The 24,589-nt window shown below is 42.9% G+C and overlaps 1 protein-coding gene across 1 annotated transcript in view; it reads left to right on the forward strand.

Annotated features, from left to right (window-relative positions):
• EXOC4 (exocyst complex component 4) overlaps positions 1 to 24,589 on the forward strand; it is a 779,245-nt gene that overhangs the window by 77,858 nt on the left and 676,798 nt on the right. The window contains exons 4-5 of the mRNA XM_029615101.1: positions 6,364 to 6,548; positions 18,696 to 18,805. Coding sequence (XP_029470961.1) covers positions 6,364 to 6,548; positions 18,696 to 18,805 — 295 coding nt within the window. The remainder of the gene's footprint in view (positions 1 to 6,363; positions 6,549 to 18,695; positions 18,806 to 24,589) is intronic.

A 24,589-nucleotide genomic window follows, 5' to 3' on the forward strand; every position in this document is an offset into this window, starting at 1 on the left:
TTGAGATGCATATATCACCCATCATTGACACTAGTAGGGGTTCAGTACTATGATAACATCTGAATCAGGTTTGGTGATATCCAACATAGAATTATTATCTGTGAAGTTCTGGATCCAGTCAAGGACTCTCCTTTCAGTTAATCTTCCAAGTAAAGAGTATTAGATACTGGGTGACAATTGCCCAGGTTCTCTTTTTATTAATTTGGCTTTTTAAAGAGGGGTCTAATAACAGCTGTTTTAAGCACCTGAATCAGCCCCTCTCTCAAAGAAGTGTTCATAATAATACAAATAGCAGTTAAACAAATGTCTTTATGAACCCCTCACCAAACTTGAAAAGCAAAGATCTTCGCACGAACTAGTTAGATGAACCCTCATTAAAACCCTACTCCTATCTTCCAACCCAATAACTCTAAAAGTGGAGACTTGTGGAAGAGAAGCTGATTGAATTTCTATTTGGTCCAGTATTATGTGTATGTCTCTGTTATATCTTCTCGCCCAAAAGCTCCAGAAACAGAGAACTGATGAAGAAGGTGCATCTTAGAGCCAGCCTGGCTCCCCTGGTTTAACCCTGAATGATCAGATTCAGTATGTCTATGTCTCACTATAGTGCTCGACTGGGGGGGAGGCCGAAACCTCACCAGTCTGGGTGGATAACTTGCAAATCCCCTGATTGCACTCTGCATTCTCAAAACTCAGTACACCTTTATCCACCCAATGGGCAACTAACACCTCATTGTCTAGGCTAGGCACCGTGGCATTAGTAACAGTGGCCGAATTTGACAATTTCTGCACCACCTTAAAAAAGGTCCTTTTGCTGACTTGCAGCCTTCTGTATTTGTCTAGAAAAGTAATCACATCTTGCTTCCACCCTTGCCGCCTATAAATTCTATAATGTGTCCTATAAATCTTCCTGTCCTCTGTATTCTTGGATTTCCTCCTCTTCCTTTTCATATTGGTTCCACGATTTGCTTCAGTTCTCTCACTGACAGGCCAATGCAGAAAGGTGCATTTAGGCCTGTGCACAGCTTTGCCTGAACGCACAGAAGTCTCATTTTGTGAACATAACCTTACTGCTGATGCACGGAGTTTTATGCTCACAAAATGTGCTTTGAAATGGGAGCACTACTTAGCGCCCTTGCATGGAAATCCCATGCAAATGAGGACAAAAAAGGCAGTACTCCCCGATGTAGCGAGGTGCGCTGGCCAAATGTTGTCTGTCTTAGTGCTGGAAACTTAACTCCAGGGTCAGAAATGGTGTTAAGCTGGATAAGTATGGGCTTATCTGGATAAGAGGCGTCACCGTTAATGGAACTGTCAGGGATGCTAAAAAAAAAAAATATAATCTGAGCGTTAAAAATGTATGCTGAAATCCAACACATAGTTTCTTAATGCTCAAACTGCTGCATCAGCCTGTTAATTTGTATACCATGGTGTAGATTGCTTAAAGTTAGCCATCATACCTTGGCTGATGCTAATCAATCCACTGTTTCTTTTAACCTCCTATTCCAGAAACTAATTTGGTCTCCAGAGACATAACCCTCATTAACTCTGGGAGATCATGTTGGCATTCAGCAAACACGCCTCCACCACAAATCCACACGCATTCACATACCCCTTCTGCAGATCCGTGTTGGAAAGCATTCCTAAAGCTCTGCTTGTGCATGATTATATAAGAACATAAGACTTGATGTGTTAGGTCAGACCAAAGATCCATCGAGCCCAACATCCTGTCTCGTGACACTCTTGGTTTTATTAGAAGGTACCTGGTAGATCCCAAGGTGTATATCCATTCTTAGTCACTCACTCCCAGGGGTAAGCGATGGCTTTCCCAAGTCTACTTGCCTAAATTGTTTAATGATTTTTTCCTCCAGGAACTTGTTCAAACCCCCTTTTACCCCCAGCTATTCTAGATGCCTTGATTCAGTAAATACATTTTGTTGCTACTTCAGGCAGTTTGAGTGCCCTTTGCTCTCTGACTTCGTGGTGTTGAGGGACATGTCGTTCCTTGACTAGACCACTTCACCATCAGTTCTAAAATAATGCTGGAGGGAATGGTGATACAATTCTCATACCAGCTCCGCAGTCTGGGTGTCACCCTAAACATCAAGCTCAGCATGTTACCAAAGCTGCTTTTTTACACTTGTGCCAACTTCGGCATCTGCGACAATTGTTTGATGCCCCTGCCTACACCAACATCATGCAAGCCTATGTTATCTCCCAGTTAGACTATTGCATCTCCCTCTATAATGGCCCCCCCCAAAACACTCATTCACTGTCCGCAACATATCCAGAATGATGCGGCATGGTCCTTGCTCAGTGCCAGTAAATTCGATCCAGTCACTCCTCTGCTGAAAGCTTGCACTGGCTGCCAGCCTTATACCATGCAAATTTTAAAATCCTGGTCCTGGCTTTCAAAACCCTCAACAGCCTGGCCAGTTGGCTTTCCTTGTATTACCCAGCCCGGTCTCTACGTACACTACTGAACACCTGCCTTGACAGTCCCTGCCCCTAAGGAAATCCAACTCATCTGCTCAGGGAAAAGGACCTTTGTTGGCTCGGTCCCAACCCATTGGATCTCCCTGCTTCTGGACAAAAGATGCTCTCCTGCCCTGATGACCTACAGAAAGAATCTGAAATCCTGGTTATTCATGGAGGCGGAGGGGTGTTCCCTCTTCCTTTCTTGGCTTAGACCTGCACTCTCTCGTTTTATTACCTGTACTCTCTCTAATTTGAGCTTTTGCTCAGTTTAGTCTCTCCTTCCCAATGTTTCTCATATGATTGCTTCAGTTAGTGTTCTTAGGTGGTCTTCTGTTGACAGGTATATGGCTGGTTCCTCTTCTCTGCATTCTCTTTAGTTGATGACTAGCATTGTATCTGTGGCAGTATCTCCCCTTTTATGTATAATGTTGTTATTGGTGCAGACCCTTTTCTGCAGCATTGTAGCATGATTTGATCTCATATGCTGTAAGGGCATGTAACGAATAAGCGATTGATTGATTGAGAGGTGTTTGTCATCTGTAGTATACTTATGCTACTTTGTTTTAATAAAACCCAATAACTAGCCCCTAGGAAGAAAATTCCAGACAAATCCAAGATGTGGTATGTCCATTAAGATAGCCAGCACTTCCCAGTTTTCTCTCAGCTGAATCATGCTAGGGGACTAGTCTGATACAAGAGCAGCGGTGCTGCTGTGTGTGAGATCTGGATCACTGCTTTATCAGAAGTGCAAAAAGGGAGGAAGTGGAAATCATTCATTTGCTTGGATTATACAATTTACAAATTTATATTCTGCATTTTACAAGTTCTACTCTAACAGAGCGGATTGCACATCAACTCATCCCAATAAAATAACTATAAAAATAGCATATTAAATTTACTATCGAGACATTTCCTAAAATGCAATAACAAACAATAGCCTGACACAATGTACACTAATCAGTTTTAAAATCCTATTTAATACTTATGTAGCAATTTAGAACATTATCCTGATCAGGTATTGGTCATTTTCACCCCCCAAATTTTGAACCGATATTGCAGTTTAGCTGAAGTCATTGAGCCTCTGGGAAGACAGACAGATAGATGGACAGATTGAATCACTACTAAAGTGCAATTGCATCCCATGCATAAAAGCGCTAGGAGTAACAGAATTCACAGTTACACTGTAATATTGTGAGTTGAAATGATATAAACATACTTTCAAACGATCTTTACTGCATGCAGCATCTGCATGGTACATTTTACTCCTGCTTTAGCACCATCACATAGAGAAACCACTCTCTTGTGATACAGTAAGACTAGTGATGTTTGTATGTGTACACATTTCATGTCATGTATATTGAACCAACATCATGGAAGATGTTCAGCTACTGTATGCTTTCTCCACTCATCTGCGTGTGAGCTGTTTCTCACCATTACCACGTAATCATTACAATACGTTACACCTTGTAATACTGAGGTGGGATTCTTCTAGTCCAGCAACCTTGCCAGCGGCAGATACTTTACAGCAAACTGCAGCACTATAACCATTGGTGGGAATAGATTGTAAGGTCCATGGAGCAGGGGACTGTCTCTTATGTTTATCTGTACAGTACTGCATGAAAAATAGTGTATGAGAGTATAATACTGTCTACAGTGCTCTTCAGTACTGCAGCCAGAGGGGAGAGCTTCCTGAACCCTGCAGTGCTCTACATACTGCAGCCAGAGGGGAGGGTTTCATACTCCTTGCAGTGCTCTGCAGTATTGCAGCCAGAGGGGAGGGTTTCATACTCCTTGCAGTGCTCTGTAGTATTGCAGCCAGAGGGGAGGGTTTCATACTCCTTGCAGTGCTCTGCAGTACTGCAGCCAGAGGGGAGGGTTTCATACTCCTTGCAGTACTCTGCAGTACTGCAGCCAGAGGGGAGGGTTTCATACTCCTTGCAGTACTCTGCAGTACTGCAGCCAGAGGGGAGGGTTTCATACTCCCTACAGCAGTCTGCAGTAATGCAGGCAGAGGAGAGGATTTTGTACTCTGTGCAGTACTGCAGCCAGTGAGGAGGCTTTCATGCTTCCTTCAGCACTGTGCAGTTACTGCAGCCAGAGCAGAGGAATTTATACTTCCTGCAGTGCTGCAGCCAGAGGAGAGAGCTTTCTGAACCCTGCAGTGCTTTACATACTGCAGCCAGAGGGGAGGGTTTCATGCTCCCTGCAGCATTCTGCACTAATGAAGCCAGATAGAGGATTTTGTACTCCCTGCATCATTCTGCAGTAATGCAGCCAGAGGAGAGGATTTTGTACTCCCTGCATCATTCTGCAGTAATGCAGCCAGAGGAGAGGATTTTGTACTCCCTGCATCATTCTGCAGTAATGCAGCCAGAGGAGAGGATTTTGTACTCCCTGCATCATTCTGCAGTAATGCAGCCAGAGGAGAGGATTTTGTACTCTGTGCAGTACTGCAGCCAGTGAGGAGGCTTTCATGCTTCCTTCAGCACTGTGCAGTTACTGCAGCCAGAGCATAGGAATTTATACTTCCTGCAGTGCTGCAGCCAGAGGAGAGAGCTTTCTGAACCCTGCAGTGCTTTACATACTGCAGCCAGAGGGGAGGGTTTCATGCTCCCTGCAGCATTCTGCAGTAATGCAGCCAGAGGAGAGGATTTTGTACTCCCTGCATCATTCTGCAGTAATGCAGCCAGAGGAGAGGATTTTGTACTACCTGCTGTACTGCAGCCAGAGGGGAGGGTTTCATACTCCTTGCAGTGCTCTGTAGAAATGCAGCCAGAGGAGAGGATTTTGTACTCCCTGCATCATTCTGCAGAAATGCAGCCAGAGGAGAGGGTTTTGTACTGCCTGCAGTACTGCAGCCAGCGGGGAGGGTTTGATCTTCTCTCCAGTGCTATGCATTAATTCAACTTTCTTTAGTTGTCTGTTAGGAAGCTCTCAAGTGATTAGCTGGGAAAGACAAAAAGAAAAATCTGCATATTTCTGCTGACTTTTTTCTTCATTTTAATTTAAAGGTTATGTAATATGTTTTCATTTATTAATGTTACCCTAAATTCATTGGAAATGTAGTTATTATTAAAATGGTTTTGTTGAACTTTAGTGTTATAAGGAGGTCATTATTTGCAGATTTGGTAAGGCATCTGATTCCTAGTAATTTATAAAATTTATTAATTTATTAGTAAATTAATTTAGTAATTTATTAAATACTTCAAATTCTGTATTTGTAATAACTTTATAGCTATCTTTTCTCTACTTGCAAGGCACTGAGATGTGGTGTGCCAGGGCCTAGGACATGCTGGTGTACCGTTTCTAGATTGCTTTTTAATATACCTTGAAGGAACACATGCCTGACTTTGTAGTATGTATGCAGAGGTCAGGAAATAGAGAGTTTGGGATCCCTGGTTCATCTTGTAGACCTGGAAATTACCCAGCTGCATCTGAAGCCCTGAGTCACTGGCTAATTTACTTTTTTTTTTTTCTCGCTCAAACCTTTTGAGCATAATTTTCAAAACAGTTCACCTGGCTAAATAACGATTTACCCAGATGAAACCTCTTAATTTGTAATTGCAATCCTCTTTGAAGAGGCTGACCAGCTAGGAAAGGCGGAATAGAAATCCAAAATTACATTACGTTATATTCTGCAGAGCTTAACCCATTTTTGATAATTAAAGAGACCGAGAGGATATTTATTTGTATTGGGCTCGTACTCCAATGTGCTTAGCAAACATTGGAAATGCAGCTATTACCCATGCGCAGCTGAGTCGGCCCTCGCTCCCGCCTGCGTGGCTTTCTGACCCTGATTTTTGGAGCCTGCTCTGATTAAAGCCCGAGGGCTCAAACATCTCCTTAATCTTCTCCCTTCCCTCGGCTGTCTTTTCTCTTCTGCAGGTGTCGGCGGTGGAGTCCCTGGAGGGGCCCCTGCTGCAGGTTGAGGGACTGAGTGACCTGCGGCTGGAGCTTCACAGTAAGAAGATGAACATGCACTTGGTGCTGATAGATGAGCTGCATCGGCACCTCTACATTAAATCGACCAGCCGCGTGGGACAGTGGAACAAGGACAAGGGGAGAATCAGGTTGGTTCTGGGGGGGGCTTAAACTTGAACCACCTGTGATTTGCAGAGGCCTGGCAAGCAGGCACAACCTGAAGCCCAAGTGGTGAACCCAAGCGTGAAAATGTGACGTGTTTTGTGGGTGATTTTTAAACCTGTCAGCCCCAGTCGTGGGTGGGGAAAGAAGGAATTACAGTTTTACTACTTCATCAGTATTAAGATAATGGAAATCAGTTGTTAAAGTGTTTCTTGTTGGCCTTTCAGATATCCAATGTGCGCAGTATGTGGAAGAGCTGGGATTAGGGTGATGGTCTGTGGATCTGCATAGATTATTTATTTATTTATTTAACGACTCTTATATACCGATAGCCGTTCGCACATCGTATCGGTTCACAAAGAACAAAAAACTTATGGGCAGCGCCCTTACAAATAACAGATAACAATAGAAATAACCGGGGGAGGAGGCAATGCAAATTAATAGGTCAATAAATAGGGAGAAACTATAAATATAACATACATAAAACTATATACAAAGCATCAGTCGTCATCAATTACGTCAAGGCATAAATCGGTGGTCGTGGGCATTCTTGGTCGAAGTCGTGGAGCATACTTAATCGTAGGTTGCTGAATAATTATGAATTGGATGGTGTCAGGGGGTAGGCTTGCTGGAAAAGCCAGGTTTTCAATTTTTTTTTTAACTTGGGGGTGTAGGACTCCATGCGTATGTCATAGGGCAATGAGTTCCATATTGTGGGTCTGGCAAGGGAGAAGGCTCTGCTTATGGTGGAGGATAGTTTGAGAGATTTGATGGGTTGTGTGCGTAAGGTTCCTTGCAGGGCAGGGCGGGTGGGTCTGTTGGAGGTACGTGGGAGGAGGGGGGGGTTGATCCAATTGAGATTGGAGTGTAGCAGACTTTTGTGTATGAGGGAGAGTACTTTATAAAGTATTCTTGAGCGAATTGGGAGCCAGTGTAATTGGATGAGGGTGGGAGTAATATGGTCTCTTTTTTCAGAATTTGACAGTATCCGGGCGGCGGCGTTTTGTAGCAGCTGTAACGGCTTGATGTGTGATGTGGGGATGCCAAGGAGGAGTGCATTACAGATTAAGTTGCTAAATTAACATGCTGATAGCAAAATGTAGTTTTAGTGGAGAATTCCATGTATCTAATTTTTTTTTCTAGAAAGGTCCCTCTGCTTCCCAGGTGAAAGTCGGAAGGACCTGCATAAAAGTTCCTTTGGGTTTGAAATTCTGAAAGGAATTCTTGTGTTAATTAGGGAGACTGTACTGAAGTGTAAAAGGCTCCCGGGATGAACCAGACTTCCTTTTTGAAATGGGAAAATGTAGCGATTTTTCCATCTGTAAATGAGTCTCATCCCTTGATTTCTGTTCATCTGCTGGTGCCCCCGTCACGTCTTTACGTCCTCTGAATCTCCGGTATTTTAACATTGATTTAGGGATCCTGGCTTGCATTTCTAGAGGTTGAGTGAACTTTAGTGGACATTGCTTCCTGGAATGATGAACGGCAAACTCAAATTTTTTCCCCCAAAGGTGCAGAAAAATCATCAGCCATTGACCCTGGAGGAAAATTGCAGGCAAATTGGGCAATTGTTTTTGTTGCAAAATAAACCCCCGACCTCAAAGAACAGCACAGATCTGTAATTCTTCAGCTCTGCAACATTGAAAAGCGAAAAGCTCTCCAGCATACAAGAAGTCAGCGCTTTCTCAGCTGTCAGTAGGGTAAATGGTATTCTTCCCAGCCGGACAAAGTGTTTACACTCCGTCTCTTAATAATATGAATGCAGGCTCAGTGCCCCAGTGGTTCTTAGGGGGTGATGCCGCGCCACGTCACATTGATCGAGTTGTGCTCCATGAGTTTTACATTTTCACCTGACTCACAACAGTTTCTCTAATCATTCTGTGCCAGTTATAGAAATTTCTCCGACAAACGTCATCTTTATGTCCGCTTGTGACTTCCTGTGCCTTTGGGCTGGCCCTGGGTCAAGTTCCTAGGCTTCCCCAACCGTTTTCCTCAGAAATTGGTTTCAGAAAGGAAGCCGATCTGAAGCTTCAGTTCTTGGCACGACGTTCCAGGAAGGGGCGAGGAGCGAGGTGCAGCAGTCCAGGGTCACACAGGCACCCTGCAGGCAGACACCAGCTTCGAAAACAAGCCATGCTACAGACCCTCGTTGCACAGCCCAAAAATCTTTCTTCGGCTCTTCTTGGAGCCTGCGTTGTGTGTTGTGTGTATATATAGCTAGACAAAATAAAATAGAAAGAATTTGTCCCGTCTTTCAAGGCTGTCTTCTGTAGATTGAAAATAGATCAGCCAGCAGAAGGCAGAGATGTGCTTCGGGTAAAGATTTCGTGTCGGGCTTCGTTTCGGGGGCCCCCCCCGTGGGAATTTTATTTTTCCAGCAGTTCAGGTTTTTTTTTTTTTTTTCGGGGGCCTCGGTTTTCGGGTTAGTGCACACTATCGCAGGTTAGCGCACACTAACTCAAAAATGAATTTTTTTCTGAAATTTAAAAAAAAAATTAAATCGTTTTTTGGTTCTCCCAAACCATTCCGAATTAGGCAATTTCGTTGCCATCCCATCCCACATCGTATCCCAGGCTCGTGCCTGGCAGCAGAAGACTTGAGCTGGGGGGTCAATCCCAGGCCCCTCCACCCGGCAGAGTGCTGTGCAGCCACTCATGGGGCCCCCCCGACCAGTCCTAGGCCAGGGTTCTGAGCTCCCGTGCTCTGCAGGACTTGGCTTCCACCCTGCGAGATGGATGCATTTGAACCTGTTCGGATTCTGCTTTGTTTACATGTCCAACGAGTGCAGCTCCAGCCTTTTTTTTATTAAGTGGAGATTGGCTCGCATCTTCTTTTATTGGGCGCCATCAAAAGTGACAAGTCAAATGCATAATGCCAGAACTTGTAGGCTGGGACATGACATTGAAGCACAAATATAACCAGCAACCGGCTCCTGATTTTATTTATTTTTCTAGCAGAAGTAGTGTTTGAAGCATTCAATTTTATGTGTCTATTAAATCATAGTAGCGACCAGATAATTTATTTGCATTTTACTACTTTATCTCAGATTTTGTTTTTTAGTTCCAATGATCAGAATCTTGTCAGTGCAACTTTACTAAGAGAACTTGACTTATTTTCTAATCTAACTTGATGTTCTGACGAAGGAACATAAGAACTGCCATATTGTGTCAGACTGAGGGTTCATCAGGCCCAGTATCCTGTTTCTAACTGTGGCCACGCCAGATCACAGGTACCAGGCAAGATCCCTAGCTGCTAACTCACAGGGATAAGTAATGGTTTCCCCAGGTCTCTCTGTTAATAACGGTTTATGTACTTCTCCTCCAAGAACTTGTCCAAACTCTTATTTTGAACCCAGCTATGCTAACTGCTTTTACCACATTTTCTGGCATTGAATTCCAGAGCTTAATTGTGTCCTGAGAGAAAAATAATTTTCTCCAGTTTGTTTTAAAGGTGCTTCTTACTAATTTCATGGCGTGCTCCCTAGTTTTTGTATTTTGTTGCCTTCTATCATATCCCCCCTCAGCCGTCTCTTCTTCAAGCTGAACAGCCCTAACCTCTTTAGCCTTTCCTCATAGGGGAGCCTAACAAAACTGAACCCCTCTTTTCTGTATCATCTCATCCAAACCTTGAGACTCCAGAGCTCTGCCTGCTTTTGGGGACCTGTGTGTGGAACAGGGAGCATTTCAGAAAATGCTGTCCTGGTAGATCTGGATTTCATCTTTCTATCTCAAAGCCTAAATGTGGCTTCCAGAACCTCCCTCCCACACCTTCCTGTGTTGTTTGGTGCCCACATGTACCGTGACAGCCAGCTCCTCCCAGCACTATTTGAAATCCTATCTAGGTGACGTGTGTGTGTGGTCTGTCACCTTGGCACCAGGCAGGCAAGTTACCAAGCGATCCTCACATCCACCAGCCACCCAGCTATCTGCATTCCCAATGATTAAATCACCAACTATAATAGCTGATCTGACCCTTCCCTCCTGGGCACAAGCTTCTGGAGACCCATCCTCGATGTGAGAGCATAATTAATCACCTGGAGAGCAAGACCTAGCTACAGGCTCACTTCCTATTACATCAAGGTGATGCTCTCTGTCTGCTTCTCCAAGGCAGCACAGGGGCTGCCAGACTGGAGTTGGGACTTGGCTACTATGCGCCTGAAGGTCTCCTCTATATACCTCTCAGTCTGCCTCAGCTCCTGCAGGTCTGCCACTCTAGCCTCCAGAGATCGGACTCGTTCCCTGAGAGCCAGGAGCTCTTTGTACCAGGGGCACACACATAACCTCTCACCAACTGGTAGATAATCATCCATGTAGCACTCGGTGCAAAAGACTGGATGGCCCCCATCTCACTGCTGGACTGCAATCTGCTTCTTCATATTATGGTGGTGTTAGTTAATTTAGGTGGCTATGTGAGTAGGGATATATAAATTAAAGTCCTTTAAATTTATGTTGTTTTGGCAATGGCCTGCAAGGGGAAAATAATTAATTTATTGATAAGTGCTGGGTCACTCCCTTGTTTTAGATAAATCCCTGATTGGTTTTTGGTGTGAAAATGTCTTGTGTCCTCTTATGTGTATAAATCAAAGAATGTGCTTAGGGGTGGGTGGGAGTGAAGGAAAGATACACTTAAAATTACCTACCTTTCCTTTCTTTTTATCAGGCACAACACACTTAAAATTAATTTATCCCACAATTTCACTCTTCCCCCAAACTTTTAAGTCCCAAAATTACCTAGCAAAGCAATACTCACCGATTCTCTTCAGCCACCAGCAAAATCTGCTGCTGCTCTCAATGCTCCCTCAGGATTGAGGGTTACTGAGCTCTTCCGCTGCTATATGTCTTGTGCTTCAAAGGCAAATTACTAATTAACAAACCCCTTTGATGATACACACTTCAATTAGGAAACAGCCTAATGATCTAACCAGCACCAGCCATTTCCAGATGAGAAAATTCTTTTGTAAAAGAGTTTTCATTAGCCTGGGAAAACCTTGTTTTTTTTAAAAATATGCAATCATATATTAGGAAGTACAGTTATTGTAAGAGGTACGAAGGTAGCTTCTAGAAATAAGTAATTTTGTAACAGTGAGTCTTTCGTGTTGCCTAAGCCTGTTCTGGGACTTACAGGTCTCATCTATTCAGTTCACTATTTAAAATTGCTTTTTATGCACTTAAAGTGCTAGGGTGTAAGCTGATTTTTTTCAGGAGCTGCTATCACTTACTGCTATCATGTACATATTTTGCAAAATTCTGTTTCTTGTTATGAGAGGAGAAAAAGTATAAGAATATGGAGGTCTGTATTCAGATAACTCACACGTTTCCGATTTTTTTTAAATGTTCTACTTGTTAACTTCATGGAGTATGCTCCCTAGTCCTACTGTATCTGAAAGAGTAAACACTTGATGTACATTTAGCTGTTCTAGTCCTCTCATGATTTTGTGGATCTCTATCATATCCCCCCTCTTAGCCATCTCTTCTTCAAGCTAAACAGCCCTAACCTCTTTAGCCTTTCCCCATAGAGCAGCCGTTCCATCCCCTTTATCATTTTGGTTGCCCTTCTCTGTACCTTCTCCAGTGCATCTATATCTTTTCGAAATGTGGCGACCAGAACTGAACACAGTACTTTGGAGCAATACAGAAGCATTATTTATTTATTTATTTTTAATTTTTATATACCGAAGTTCTTGTGAGAATTACAAATCACTCCGGTTTACATAAAACGATGAACTGCCCAACCGAGAAAGGGGGCTTTACATGGAACCATAGAACAGATGGAACAATATAACCGGATGTCAATTTAACATAGTAATAAATAAATATAATATAATATATACAATTAAACTATTTAACATAGAAATAGTGACATGTTAAAGCTATAATATAAATACAATAAAAATAGGTGAACTTTTGGACTAAAAGATTGATAGAACAGTTGCAGAGTCCTGATAGTAGGACTTGGTGAGGTGTCCATAATTTGGGGATACCTAATATTTAGGAAGTCCTCCCGTCTAAGTAGCATTGAGAGTCTGGGAAGGCTTGTTGGAAAAGCCAGGTCTTCAGTCTTTTTTTGAACTCTTGATGACTGGGTTCTAGTCTTAGATCTGGGGGGAGCGCGTTCCACTGGTGGGGGCCTGCTGAAGATAGTGCTCGTTTGCTCAATGCTGATTTGCTGGTCTGGAAGATGTATGCGGTTGAAGTTGAGAGCTTAGCATGATAGGAGCCAGTTTGTATGTTGCTTTGTGGACGATTGTGAGTATCTTATAGAGTATCCTGTGTTTGATAGGAAGCCAATGTAAGTTACGAAGGATAGGGGTGATATGGTCTTTTCTGTTAGAACTTGTGAGGATTCTGGCAGCGGAATTCTGTACCATCTGTAATGGTTTGATGGTGTTGGTGGGTAGACCTAGCAGAAGGGAGTTGCAATAGTCGAGCTTAGATAGTATGATGGATTGCAGTACTAGCCTGAAGTCGGAGAAGTAAAGGAGTGGTTTAAGTTTTTTGAGGACTTGCAGTTTGTAAAAGCAGTCCTTTGTGGTAGTGTTTACGAACATTTTTAGGTTTAGTTGGTTGTCTAGCCAGGCTCCTAGGTCTCTGACGTCAGGTGAGAACTTGCTATTTGAGTTTGGTGGAGAGATGCTAGATGAAATTGTACGGGGGTCCTGGGAGACAATGAGCATTTCGGTTTTATTGGCATTCAATACTAAGTTGAGGCTTGAGAGTATGTTTTTAATAGGCTGTAGGCATTCGTTCCAGTATGTGATGGTTTTTTGAAGGGATTCTGTAATCGGGAGAAGGATTTGTATGTCGCCTGCATAGAGGTAATGGGTAAGCTTGAGGTTTGAGAGTAGGTGGCAGAGAGGGAGGAGGTAGATATTGAAGAGGGTGGGTGAAAGTGAGGATCCTTGCGGGACTCCTTGATCTGAAGGGACTGGATGCGATTCTTTGTTGTTTATTCTGACTTTGTAGAATCTGTTGCTTAAGAAGGACTGAAACCATCTTAGAGCTGTGCCTTTGATCCCTATATTGGCTGGTTGGTCTATAAGAATAGTGTGTTTTACCGTATCAAACGCAGCAGAAAGATCAAGAAGAACAAGCAGGTAAGGTTGTTTTTTCTCCAGGTTAACGAGGATGGTGTCAGTGAGAGATAGTAATAGAGATTCGGTGTTTAGGCGTTTTCTGAAACCATATTGAGCCGGGGATAGAATGTTATGATCTTCCAGATATTCTGACAGTTGCTTGTTGACAATTTTTTCCATCAATTTGGCGATGAGCGGTAAGTTTGCGATAGGTCGAAAGTTAGCTGGGTCCGATGGAGAGGCGTTTGGTTTTTTTAGTAGTGGTTTGAGGATTGCCAATTTTAACTGGTTGGGAACTAAACCTTGAGAAAGGGATGTGTTAATAATTTCTGAAATGGGTTTTGAGATGGTGTTTGGTATGGCTATGAGGAGATTTGTTGGTATGACATTATTATGACATTTTCCATTTTATTCATCATGCCCTTCCTAATAATTCCTAACAGCTTGTTTGCTTTTTTGACCACTGCAGCAGACTGAGCTGACGATTTCAATGTATTGTCCACTATGTCACCAAGATCTTTTTCCTGCGTGGTAACTCCTAAAATGAAACCTTACATCGTGTAACTACAGCATGGGTTATTTTCCCCTATATACATTACCTTGAACTTGTCCACATTAAATTTAATCTGCCATTTGGATACCCAGCTTTCCAGTTTTGCCAAGGTCCTCCAGCAATTTATTATTATCCGCTTGTGATTTAACTACTCTGAATAATTTTGTCATATACAAATTTGATCACCTCACTCGTCATTCCTGTTTCCAGATCATTTATAAATATATTAAAAAGCACTGGTGCAAGTACAGTTCCCTGAGGCACTCCACTGTTTATTTCTGTCCACTGAGAAAACTAACCATTTAATCCTACTCTCTGTTTCCTGTCTTTTAACCAGTTTGCAATCCACAAAATGACATTGCCTCCTATCCCATGATTTTTTAATTTTCTTGGAAACCTCTCATGGGGGACTTTGTCAAATGAAAATCCAAATTCACTACATCTGCTGGCTCACTTTTATCCACATTTCTATTAACCCCTTCAATACAGTGTAGCAGATTTGTGAGGCAAGACTTCCCTTGGCTACATCCATGCTGACTGTGTTCCATTAAATCATGTCTTTCTGTATGCTTTGTGATTTTGAACTTTAGAATGGTTTCCACTACTTTTCCCGGCACTGAAGTCAGACTCTCTGGTCTATAGTTTCCTGGATTGCCCCTGGAGCCCTTTTTAAATATTGGGGTTACATTGGCCATCTTCAGGCACAATGGACGATTTTAATGATAGGTTACAAATTATTAGTAATAGATCTGAAATTTCATTTTTGAGTTCTTTCAGAACTCTGGGGTCTATGTCATCAGGTCTCGGCGATTTGCTATTCTTCAGTTTGTCAATCTGGCCTACTACATCTTCCATGTCACAGTGATTTGGTTCAGTTCATCTGACTCATCACCCTTGAAAACCATCTCCGGAACTGGTATCTCCCCAACATCCTCATCAGTAAACACAGAAGCAAAGAATTCATTTAGTCTTTCTGCAATGGCCTTATCTTTCCTAAGTTCCCCTTTAACCCCCCTTGATCATCTAGCTATCTTAACTGTCCAACTGACTCCCTCATAGTCTTTCTGCTTCGGAAATATTTTTAAAAGTTTTTATTATGACCTGAACTTCTTTGCATTGCATCCTAATTGCCAAACCTTCAAAGCTTTCTTAGATTAGATCTTGTCTCATTCTCTCTATCTTTTCTGGAGCGTCCACTCTGTTGCAAAGATTGTCATCTGCAAAACGACACATTTTTCCTTCTATCCCCGCTGCCCGATCGCTTTCAAAGATATTGAGCAGAACCGGCCCCAGAACCAATCCCTGAGGCTCTTCACTTGTCACCCTTCTCTCCTCAGAGAGAGTTCCATTTGCTACTCTCCACTATCATCTATGAGTCAACCAATTTCTAATCCATTCCACTACCTTGGGACCCTCTCCCAGGCCGCTCATTTTATTCACGAGCCCCCTATTTGGGACTGTGTTCAAAGCCTTCACTGAAATCCAAATAAACCACATCAAGTGCCTGCCCCTTGTTCCAGTTTTTTAAAACTTTTTAATAAAACGCAGAAGGAAAACAAACAATGTATACAAGGTGATGATGGAAGCAAAAACAAATTGCCAAGATATTATACCAATTTTTCAGTTTAATCAAGAACTAATAATAAAGGAACATGAAAAAATTAGAGGAAAAGGAGAGAACAAAGAAAAGATGGAAAAAAATCCGAGAAGTGCTGTTCTCCAAGTTCAGTACGGAGCCCATATTGATTCATACAAATCGGATTTATCTTTGAGCATATGGGTTAATTCAGCCATTAGAAACGGATCTAGCTCTCTTGTAATCCAACCAAAAAAACCAATCTCTCAGCTTCGTTTGATGTGACCGTCCTCTGGTAAAGCCATGTTTCCTCAGATCCTGCAGCTCACTGGATGGTAGATCGTGAACTTTCCTTTCCTTTCCATCACCGAAGACTCCGTTCATTCTCCCAGCACTGCTGTAAGGCTTAACCGCCTTCAGTTTCCAGCTTCCTCTCTGCTGCCGCGTTTGCGAAGCAGCAACGTGACTGCCCTTCCCCAGCCCTGCGGGCACCACTCCCGTCTCCTGGGATCTGTGGAACAGGCCCTTCGGCAGAGCCGGCAGTATCCTGGGATGTATCCCCTCTAGCCCCATGGTCCTCGTCCACTTTCAGCTTTGCCAGTTTCACCCCCCCCCCTCCACTCACACGCCTCTATAAATGGGGCAATATCTTCCCCGCACCCATCCGTGCTCTTGCCGACCAGCAGCGGTCTTCCTCCAAGGTCCTCTGTAGTGACCATCAAACTGAAGAAATTGTTTAGTATTTCTGCTTTTTTTTCCTCATATCTCACCACACACTGCTCCTCACCAGCTTTCAGTCTTACAATGCCATCTCTGGCCACCACTTTTACCTCATTGGCAATCCTTTCTTCCACTCAAGCTTTTGCCACCCTGATTTCCTTCCTATTCTCTTTCAGCTTCCCCAGATAGTCTTCCCTGTGCTTTTCTTTTTGAGTTCCTTTGCACTTCTTGAAGGCTGATCTTTTCCTCTTGCTTTTATTTAATTTTCTGCCATAAAGATTGGTTATCATTGTTAAGCCTCCTTTTAGTTTGGTCCACTGCTGCTCCATGTCACCTGTCCCCTGTCGTCATCTCGGAGCCTTCCGGCTACTTCTCAAGGTATTTAATTAATTAATTAATTAATTAGAAAATCGTATTTGCCGCAGACTTCCATGCATAACTGTGTTCAGTGTGGTTTGCAGATAAAACGTCCATAAAATCACATAAAGCATGACACTGAAATCAATCAACATACACACATGCGGTAACCACCACATTAACATGAGGTTTGTCAATATTGAAATACCTCCTGAAAAAGCCTTGGTTTTGTAGCATTTTTCTGAACATTTTAGCATCTGTTGTCTTCCTTATATCTAATGGGTAAGGCATGCTGCATGGTTGGGGCTACCTGGTGTTTTGCAGCTTATAATTCTTTATAGAAGGTCATGCCGAAGAGGCACTGTGGTTTGGAACGAAGTGGCCGGCAGGGATGATACCATTTCACTTTCGTTTTCGCCATACGGGGAATATCTGAATATAGCAACTTACAGGTCCTTCCCTATTGTACCAGAGCCAATGTTTTTGAAGTCCAAGCCCTTTTTTTTTTTGGCCTTGGCTGTTGTGTCCAGCCTTACTGCCTGATGATCACTGGGGCTCAGCTGGGCACCTCCCTAGACATTAGAGACGATGCCTCCAGATCTAATCTCGCTGCTCCCCTCATGGCTTCCATCAGCATTCGTTTGAGCAGAGCCCCTCGAAAGGGGCTCTGCTCTACTACTTGCCTCTCTATCCACAGCCTCTCTACTACTTGCCACAGCCTCTCTACTTATCCACAGCCTCTCTACTACTTATCCACAGCCTCTCTACTCCTCTCTACCTCTTGCCACAGCCTCTCTACTTATCCACAGCCTCTCTACTACTTATCCACAGCCTCTCTACTACTTGCAGATAAAGTGGTGCTACCCAACTCCAGCACTTGATTAAAGATAAAGTTAAAGGAAGAGGAAATAAAATGCTATAATCCCAGGTATTTGTGTGCTCTGAGTTTCTGAGCTTTGCCAGAGGTTAGAATTCTCTTTAATTCTCAGAGTCTGCACTAGATACATTTTGTTGTTTTATTTTGAGTCCAGCAGAATCCTATCGCCCATTTTGGATTCCAGGTCAATCAGAAGTGATGATTGCTGAAACAGTAATTTCACAAATCTTCATCTGCACTAACATGAATCTTTTTGTCTCCATTTTTAACATCCCCTCTCATTTAGTCCAGCCATTGGAGTAATAGTTTTTGGCCAGGGGGTCACAGACAGTTGTGCCCTCTGGACTCCAGTATGCATGCCCTTTGCTGCCCTTTTCTACCATGGGCTCTGAATATTCTGCCTTTGTGGTCCAAGGAACAGATGCCAGGCTCGGGAATCACTGGCATGGGGTCAGCAGGCCGGCCCACTTTTTTTCTGTGTATGTTAGCAAGTTTAAATGTTAGATTATGTACTTTAGTCATCAAACCATGAAATTAAAGCCAGAAGTATTGTGTATAGGTTTTAGAGGGGCTTAGGGAGGGTTGGAACTGATTGAGTTAAATGCCTTTCAACCCCTCTCCACCCTCGTTAGAAAGCAGTTCCCACACAGGTCACCAACCCCGAACCTTTTCGAATTGGCCTCCTGTTCCCCGTTTGGAAAAAGTGGAAAGTCGAGGTTGCCACCATTTTTTGTTTAGACAACATGGAATGACTTCTTAATCCTAATTAGAATGTGATATTTTTGTTGTTTTCATATAATACATGTTGAAAAGAGCCTTGCACCAGCGCTTTTTACCTTTGAATGTCCCCGATACTCCTTTATTTTGTTACCCGTTCGCAGGTCTGAAATTCACTAGCGGGCCTAGACTCATACTTTAGGGTCCTCTACCATGTCTCATGGTTTCTCGATAACTGGGTTCTCTTTGTCTTTGCATGCAGCTGCCTTGTGAAAGATGTCTGCCCTGTTCCTCTTCTCGATGTCACAAACCTGTCAACGCCCCGCAAGTTCCTGGACACGTCCCAGCTCAGTACTCCCGGGAGCTCCAGTGGTATGTATCTGAGAGAGTTTATTATTATAATGTGCTACCCGTTTGCATGTCACTTAGGGCTGTGCTGCTAGTTGTCCTCTTTTTAACTTAAATTTATCTCTTGCTTGGAGAGCGAGAGAGAGAGAGAGAGTTATTTGATTTAATTTAGATTTGGAGATTCCCTTAAGAGCATAGCTCACCATTTAATGAATTCCCTTTGTCACATAAAAAAAACCCAAACCTCAACGGAGCAACCAGAGTAGCACTTTAAGAGAAGACTGTTTACAAAATATATTGTATTTATTAAAAGGTTTCTACTCTACCTTTTCTTCCTTTGTAAATTTGTTTGCCTTCCACTGAAGGGAGCAGAAGCCCTGAGCCAGCCCATCTTGGTGCATTACGGAGCAAACTGTCCCTTGAAGTGCTGCAGGTCCTTGCTTTTTTACTTTTCTTTGAATGGAAAAGGGACGTTATTGGAAAAGATTCACTTCATACCGTTTAGTATGTCGATAGGGTGAATCTCTAGGCTTTTATGTTGTCAGAAACTGATGACAGCTCTCGGGGAAAACACTTGAAGCTTTAGGAGAAGCCCCGATCTTAGGTTGCCGTGTTCTGACATGAGCCTTGAGGATCTAGAGGATACGAGGTGACATTCAGATACTTCATAGGTGCAAGTAATACACGAGAAGCAAATGGTTCCCAGGGGCAAGGAAGATCTAGAAAAAGAAGTCATGATAGGTGACTCAAAGGGGCAGACCCGGGAGTAACTCTATGAAATATTTCTTCACAGGAAGGTGGCGGTGGATACAAGGCGCAGCCTCCCAGTGGGAGGCAAAAAACCAGTAACAGAATTCAAGAAAGCCTGGGCTAGGCAGAGAGGATCTTTAGAAGCAAAGAAGAAAGGGGAAAGCCAGGGATCAACTGGGGTCTGTGACAGGAAGTAAATGAGAACACAGGAAAAATGGGAGATGTTTTCACAGGAGAGAGGCGTGACAGTGGGCCGTGCGGCACCTTCCTTCACAGCAGAGCTCGCACTGCGGCTAAGCTGCCCTTTTCTTCCAGGGGCAGCCTAAGTCACCGCTTCCTGCTGGGATGGCCGTTGCCTTGAGTTCCCCAACAGTTCTGATTCTAACGTTGTCAGACAAACGCTGAATGGGTTGCTCGCCACTCTTGGCTCTGTGGTCCTCGAGTACAAACACAGCTGCCTGCGGCCCATACCATGCCCAGCTTCTTCTGCTCTGTTAGCCTGCAGTCTGGCCATGCCCTGCACCTGATCGCGGCTAGAAGGGGCATCAGCCTTGCCCACAAGGGTTCAGCCAACACTTTTTGCTTGTAATTACTTTCCATGGGGCTATTTTCTGTCCTATTCTAGGTGCATAGCTGGTGCCCCCTCTCACAGGCACAAACCATGTGGACCTTGCTGTTATTGTTCAGTCTCATGTTCTCTCTTTCTTTATAGTGGAATAACCCCCATTTTAATCAGAAAAAAACAGCGCTTCACTTACCATCTCTAGTTGGACACTTTAAAGCTCAAGATATGTTTGATAAATTCAAGCTGGTACTCGTAAATGAGTTACATTATGTAGCACTTATTTATGAGAGATCGGGGTGAGCCATCTATGTCTATTCCTAGCCACATGTCTTCTCCGGTCTTGCTAGGATCACCAGCCTTAGCCAACTGCCAGTGGTTGTTGAACTTTTCCACGTGTGAGCCATTTCCAGCCTCTACTAGCCACAAACATTTTTCGGTAATTGAACTGAGTTTTGAACCCCTCCCTATGGAGCATGGAACGGCTGCCCTATGAGGAAAGGATAAAGAGGTTAGAGCTGTTCAGTTTGGAGAAGAGACTGAGGGGGGGATATGAGGGGGGGATATGATAAAGGACTTGAACGAATTAATGTAAATCGGTTATTTACTTTCTCAGATAATAGAAGGACCAGGGAGCACTCCATGAAGTTAGCAAGTAGCACATTTAAAACAAATCAAAGAAAACTCTTTTTCACTCAGCGCAAGGTTAAACTCTGGAATTCATTGCTAGGGGATGTGGTTTCAGCAGTTAGCAACACTGAGTTTAAAAAAGGTTTGGATAAGTTCTTAGAGGAAATATCCATAAACTGCTATTACAGTAATTAAAAAGCAATAGCAGCTTGTGATCTATCTAATGTTTGGGTACTTGCCAGGTACTTGTGACTTGGATTGGCCACTGTTGGAAACAGGATGCTGGGCTTGATGGACCCTTGCTCTGACCCAGTATGGCATGTTCTTATATTCTTATCCAATATATTTTGATGAGTGGATTGATAAACCATTCCCTGTGGCCTCTGTGATTTTGTTTCTCTCTGTCCTTCCGTGGTTCCGTGAACCACGGAAGGGCGGGTAAGATATCTTTTAAATAGATAAACAATCAGGTAAAGTTCAGCCCTTTTAATCCAAAGATTAAATTTTATGGGACATTGAGCTAGAAGCATCTTTCCCTTCCTAATTTCAAGGATTTTCTAGACAATCCAATCAAGCAGAGCTCATAAACCATGTCCTGGAAAGCAAAATTGTTGAAACGCTCCATTGTCTCAAAATATTCCTTTGCATTGTATTAATCAGTGAGGGGTTGCATAAAGGCTTTTTTCAGTGCTAATCATAGCTAGAGGGCTCACCTAATTTTTTTTTTTTTTTTTACTGTCTATCAAACTGAGCCAGAAGCAGCAAAGCCTGTTCTTGGACGTTGGCCGATACGGTCGCGTCCCACCTCAGATTAGGATCCAGTGTAAGGAAGGTAGAGCCTGAACAGCCCTTGAATGGAAGCCCTTGCAGGAAGTGGCATTTTTGCTTCAGTAGGAGATTCTTTTCCCTTTTAGAAAATTACACGGTGTTAGGGGGCTTGAGGTGCCATCTTTAGGATGAGGTATTGAATCAAGGCTGTCCTGTTTTGTGCGTGCATGGAAGGGCTCCAGGCTTGTCCTAAAAGTATGAAAATAACCTGATTTGGATTCAAAATACTCTGACCTGTTTTGTTACGTATTCCCTATTCAAAAATGTGTTTTGGGTGGCAGGTTTTTCATGGATATGTGAATGCCATTACCTCTCATAGCTTCCAGCGTTTGAGATCCCAAACTAGATTCTGTTCACTGGGGGTGTGCGCCTCTCTATGACGGTCTGATGAACAGGCAGTACAATTTGTCTGGTTTTGTAAATTAATTGGAATCAGATTGATTGGTTAGTTGGGGGAGTGCAGATGCTTCTCTGACTGTTCCTGGACTTGCACTATAGAAGTTGGACATGCAGCACAGCCGGAGAGGATGGTAGACTGAAAATTATTTGGACACCATCAGAAAAGACCGTCTAAGGTGCTGTCCAAATCTATCCAGCTTAATTTCTGAACATTCACAAAATATCTAAAAAGCATCTTGTAATCTAAACTAGAATATTTTGCTGCATCTGTTGCTCTCGCTTCAGTGGGACTGCTGAACAAAGCAGCCCAGAACTCAGGGGCCAGTAATTATTATTATTATTATTATTTAGGTGAAGTCTGTGAATTTGCTATTGGCCAGGTCTTCAGGGTCATACGAATGTCTGTTATCTCAGCAGAAAAGAGGAGCAAGCTGGGAAGGTATAAATTATGGAAACTAGTACATAAAACTTTACTACTGGACCATAAAGGCACAGCTAGTGAACTATACCTTTACAACTGCCAGAAATGATTTTTTCAATGTGTATTAATGAAATAGAAAACCACAGAGTCAGTCTCACAGCTGGCCTACTGGATAGCTGTCAGAGTACTTGCAGTGCCTCTTGTTTTATCTGCAATAAAATCCACAGCTTGGGGTGCTACGATGTTATCGTAGGGGATCGAGTGGGATCAGGATAAGAGACAGTCTTGAAATTCAGCTTTGTTTATGTGGCACAGATAAGGGGGCAAAGCTTTGTGGCTAAATTTTATTTTTTTAAGAGGAGAATAAGCGAATATATACAAATCAGATGGACTGAACTGAATTATAAGAACCTTGTTTATTACGTGGATGGGGGGCTCTCTTCTTTCATGAGGGGACAGTACTGTGTTTCTGTTTCTAAGTTTATACCAGAACAAAGAATTTGCAGTAATAGAAGAGAAGCAGTGAAGATAATGCAACGCTTCAAAGGAAAGAAGGAATTCCTCGCTGAACTGACTTGAATTGTAAAAGAATATCTTTGAAAGAATATTCAGATTGGCCGGGAACACTTACTGACGTTGTAAAAGGAACATACCTAAAAGCCATGTTATTCAATAGTTTTTTTTTTTCCAGTTGCCAAAGTTATTAGAAAGAAAAATGTTTAACTTGCGTAGTCCTATGCAGATCCACACCCTGTTTATTGAAAACTGGGTCTAAGACAGAGCCAACCGGGGTTCTTCAGTACCCTCTCGGGAATGAACTTAAAGACCCCATTGGCGCACTGTTGGCTGGAGATAGCCTGGTGTCGTCAGTAATTCTGGTTTCAGGAGAAGAATGGAACGCCCACAGCGTGTCCCAGAGGTGTTCATGGTGCTAATGGCTCCAGGATTTATTCAAACAGGATTGCATTTTGGCAGTACTCGAGAAACACACAGGCTGCCATGGAAGTGGTGGTGTGACGTCACTAACGTGGGACAGCAGAAACACTGCCAAAAGCCAGCAGGGGGGAAGAAATATCGGCCATTATTAGTACTCCGTTATGGCTGGGCACAGGGCACCTGACTAGTTGGAGATTACTCTCCAGCTTCTTTGCACAGGCTGACCCTTTTTTTTTTTTGTTTTGTTTTTTTTTTTCTCCGGCGGGTAGGTATAATTGTGGGTAGGATCCCAAAATATGCCTTTAGTACCTTAATGTCTTTTTTTGGGTATTGGCAGTGAGCTTAAATTGTCTTACTGTTAATAGCCTTAGCAAAGGAGCAGGAGCAATTGCTTTAGGACTTTTTTTTTTTTCCCCCAGATTTCCTAATTCTAATACAGCTCAAGAAAAAGGCAATTACAGCAGCAATTTCTTGGTCTAAATGTTTCGTACCCACAGTAAGTGGTTTTATTTGGCAAGCTGCCCTTAAACATTTCAAGTAACCAATTATGCCCAAGGAGCTGCATAGAGTTCATCTGTGCCTCTTGGCCTCATTGTAGCCATCACATCTCTTAGGAGTGCGCACACACACAAAATAAGCTTCTTTCGCTCATTTTGGGTTTGTTTTATTTCTCTCTTACGTATGTCGTACTGGCAGGAAAAGCTTGGCGGTTAATCACATCTAGATGGCATAAAACATAATGAAATGATTTAAATGCTTGCAATGTTGGACAATGGAGAAACATTGGTATGTTTGCTTCTCTTGCTTTAAAATGAAAGGTAACAGCATAAGACTTAAGGTTTTCGTGCTCTGTGCCCTCTCTTCCGGTCCATATCTTGCACGGCTGACAGACCAGTGCAGGAACTTCCTCTGTGTAACGAGCCTGTCTGCATTGCACTGCACGCTCTCCGTTCTTGTATTTGTCTGTAGGGCTTGTAGATGCGTCTTTCCTGCGTTCTGAATGGGCTTCCATGCAGAAGTGTTGTACCAGCTTATTATTATTATTATTTTTTTTTTATTGTTAAGCTTTTAACATTTACACATCAAGAATGAATCCTGAATAAGCAAGCCATTCAATTATTACATACTAACATGGAAGTAATAATGCTTGAAATCCCAATTCCCCATTTCCCAGGTGCAAGAAGAAAAACGTGGAGGCTGGTAAACAATAAAAGCATAAAAAGGAAACACAACATTTAGGGAATTACATCTTCCTGAAATAAATTAATGACCATTAACAAGC

This window comes from Rhinatrema bivittatum, chromosome 9, assembly GCF_901001135.1.
Source record: "Rhinatrema bivittatum chromosome 9, aRhiBiv1.1, whole genome shotgun sequence".
In the NCBI taxonomy this organism is placed as follows: Eukaryota; Metazoa; Chordata; class Amphibia; order Gymnophiona; family Rhinatrematidae; genus Rhinatrema; species Rhinatrema bivittatum.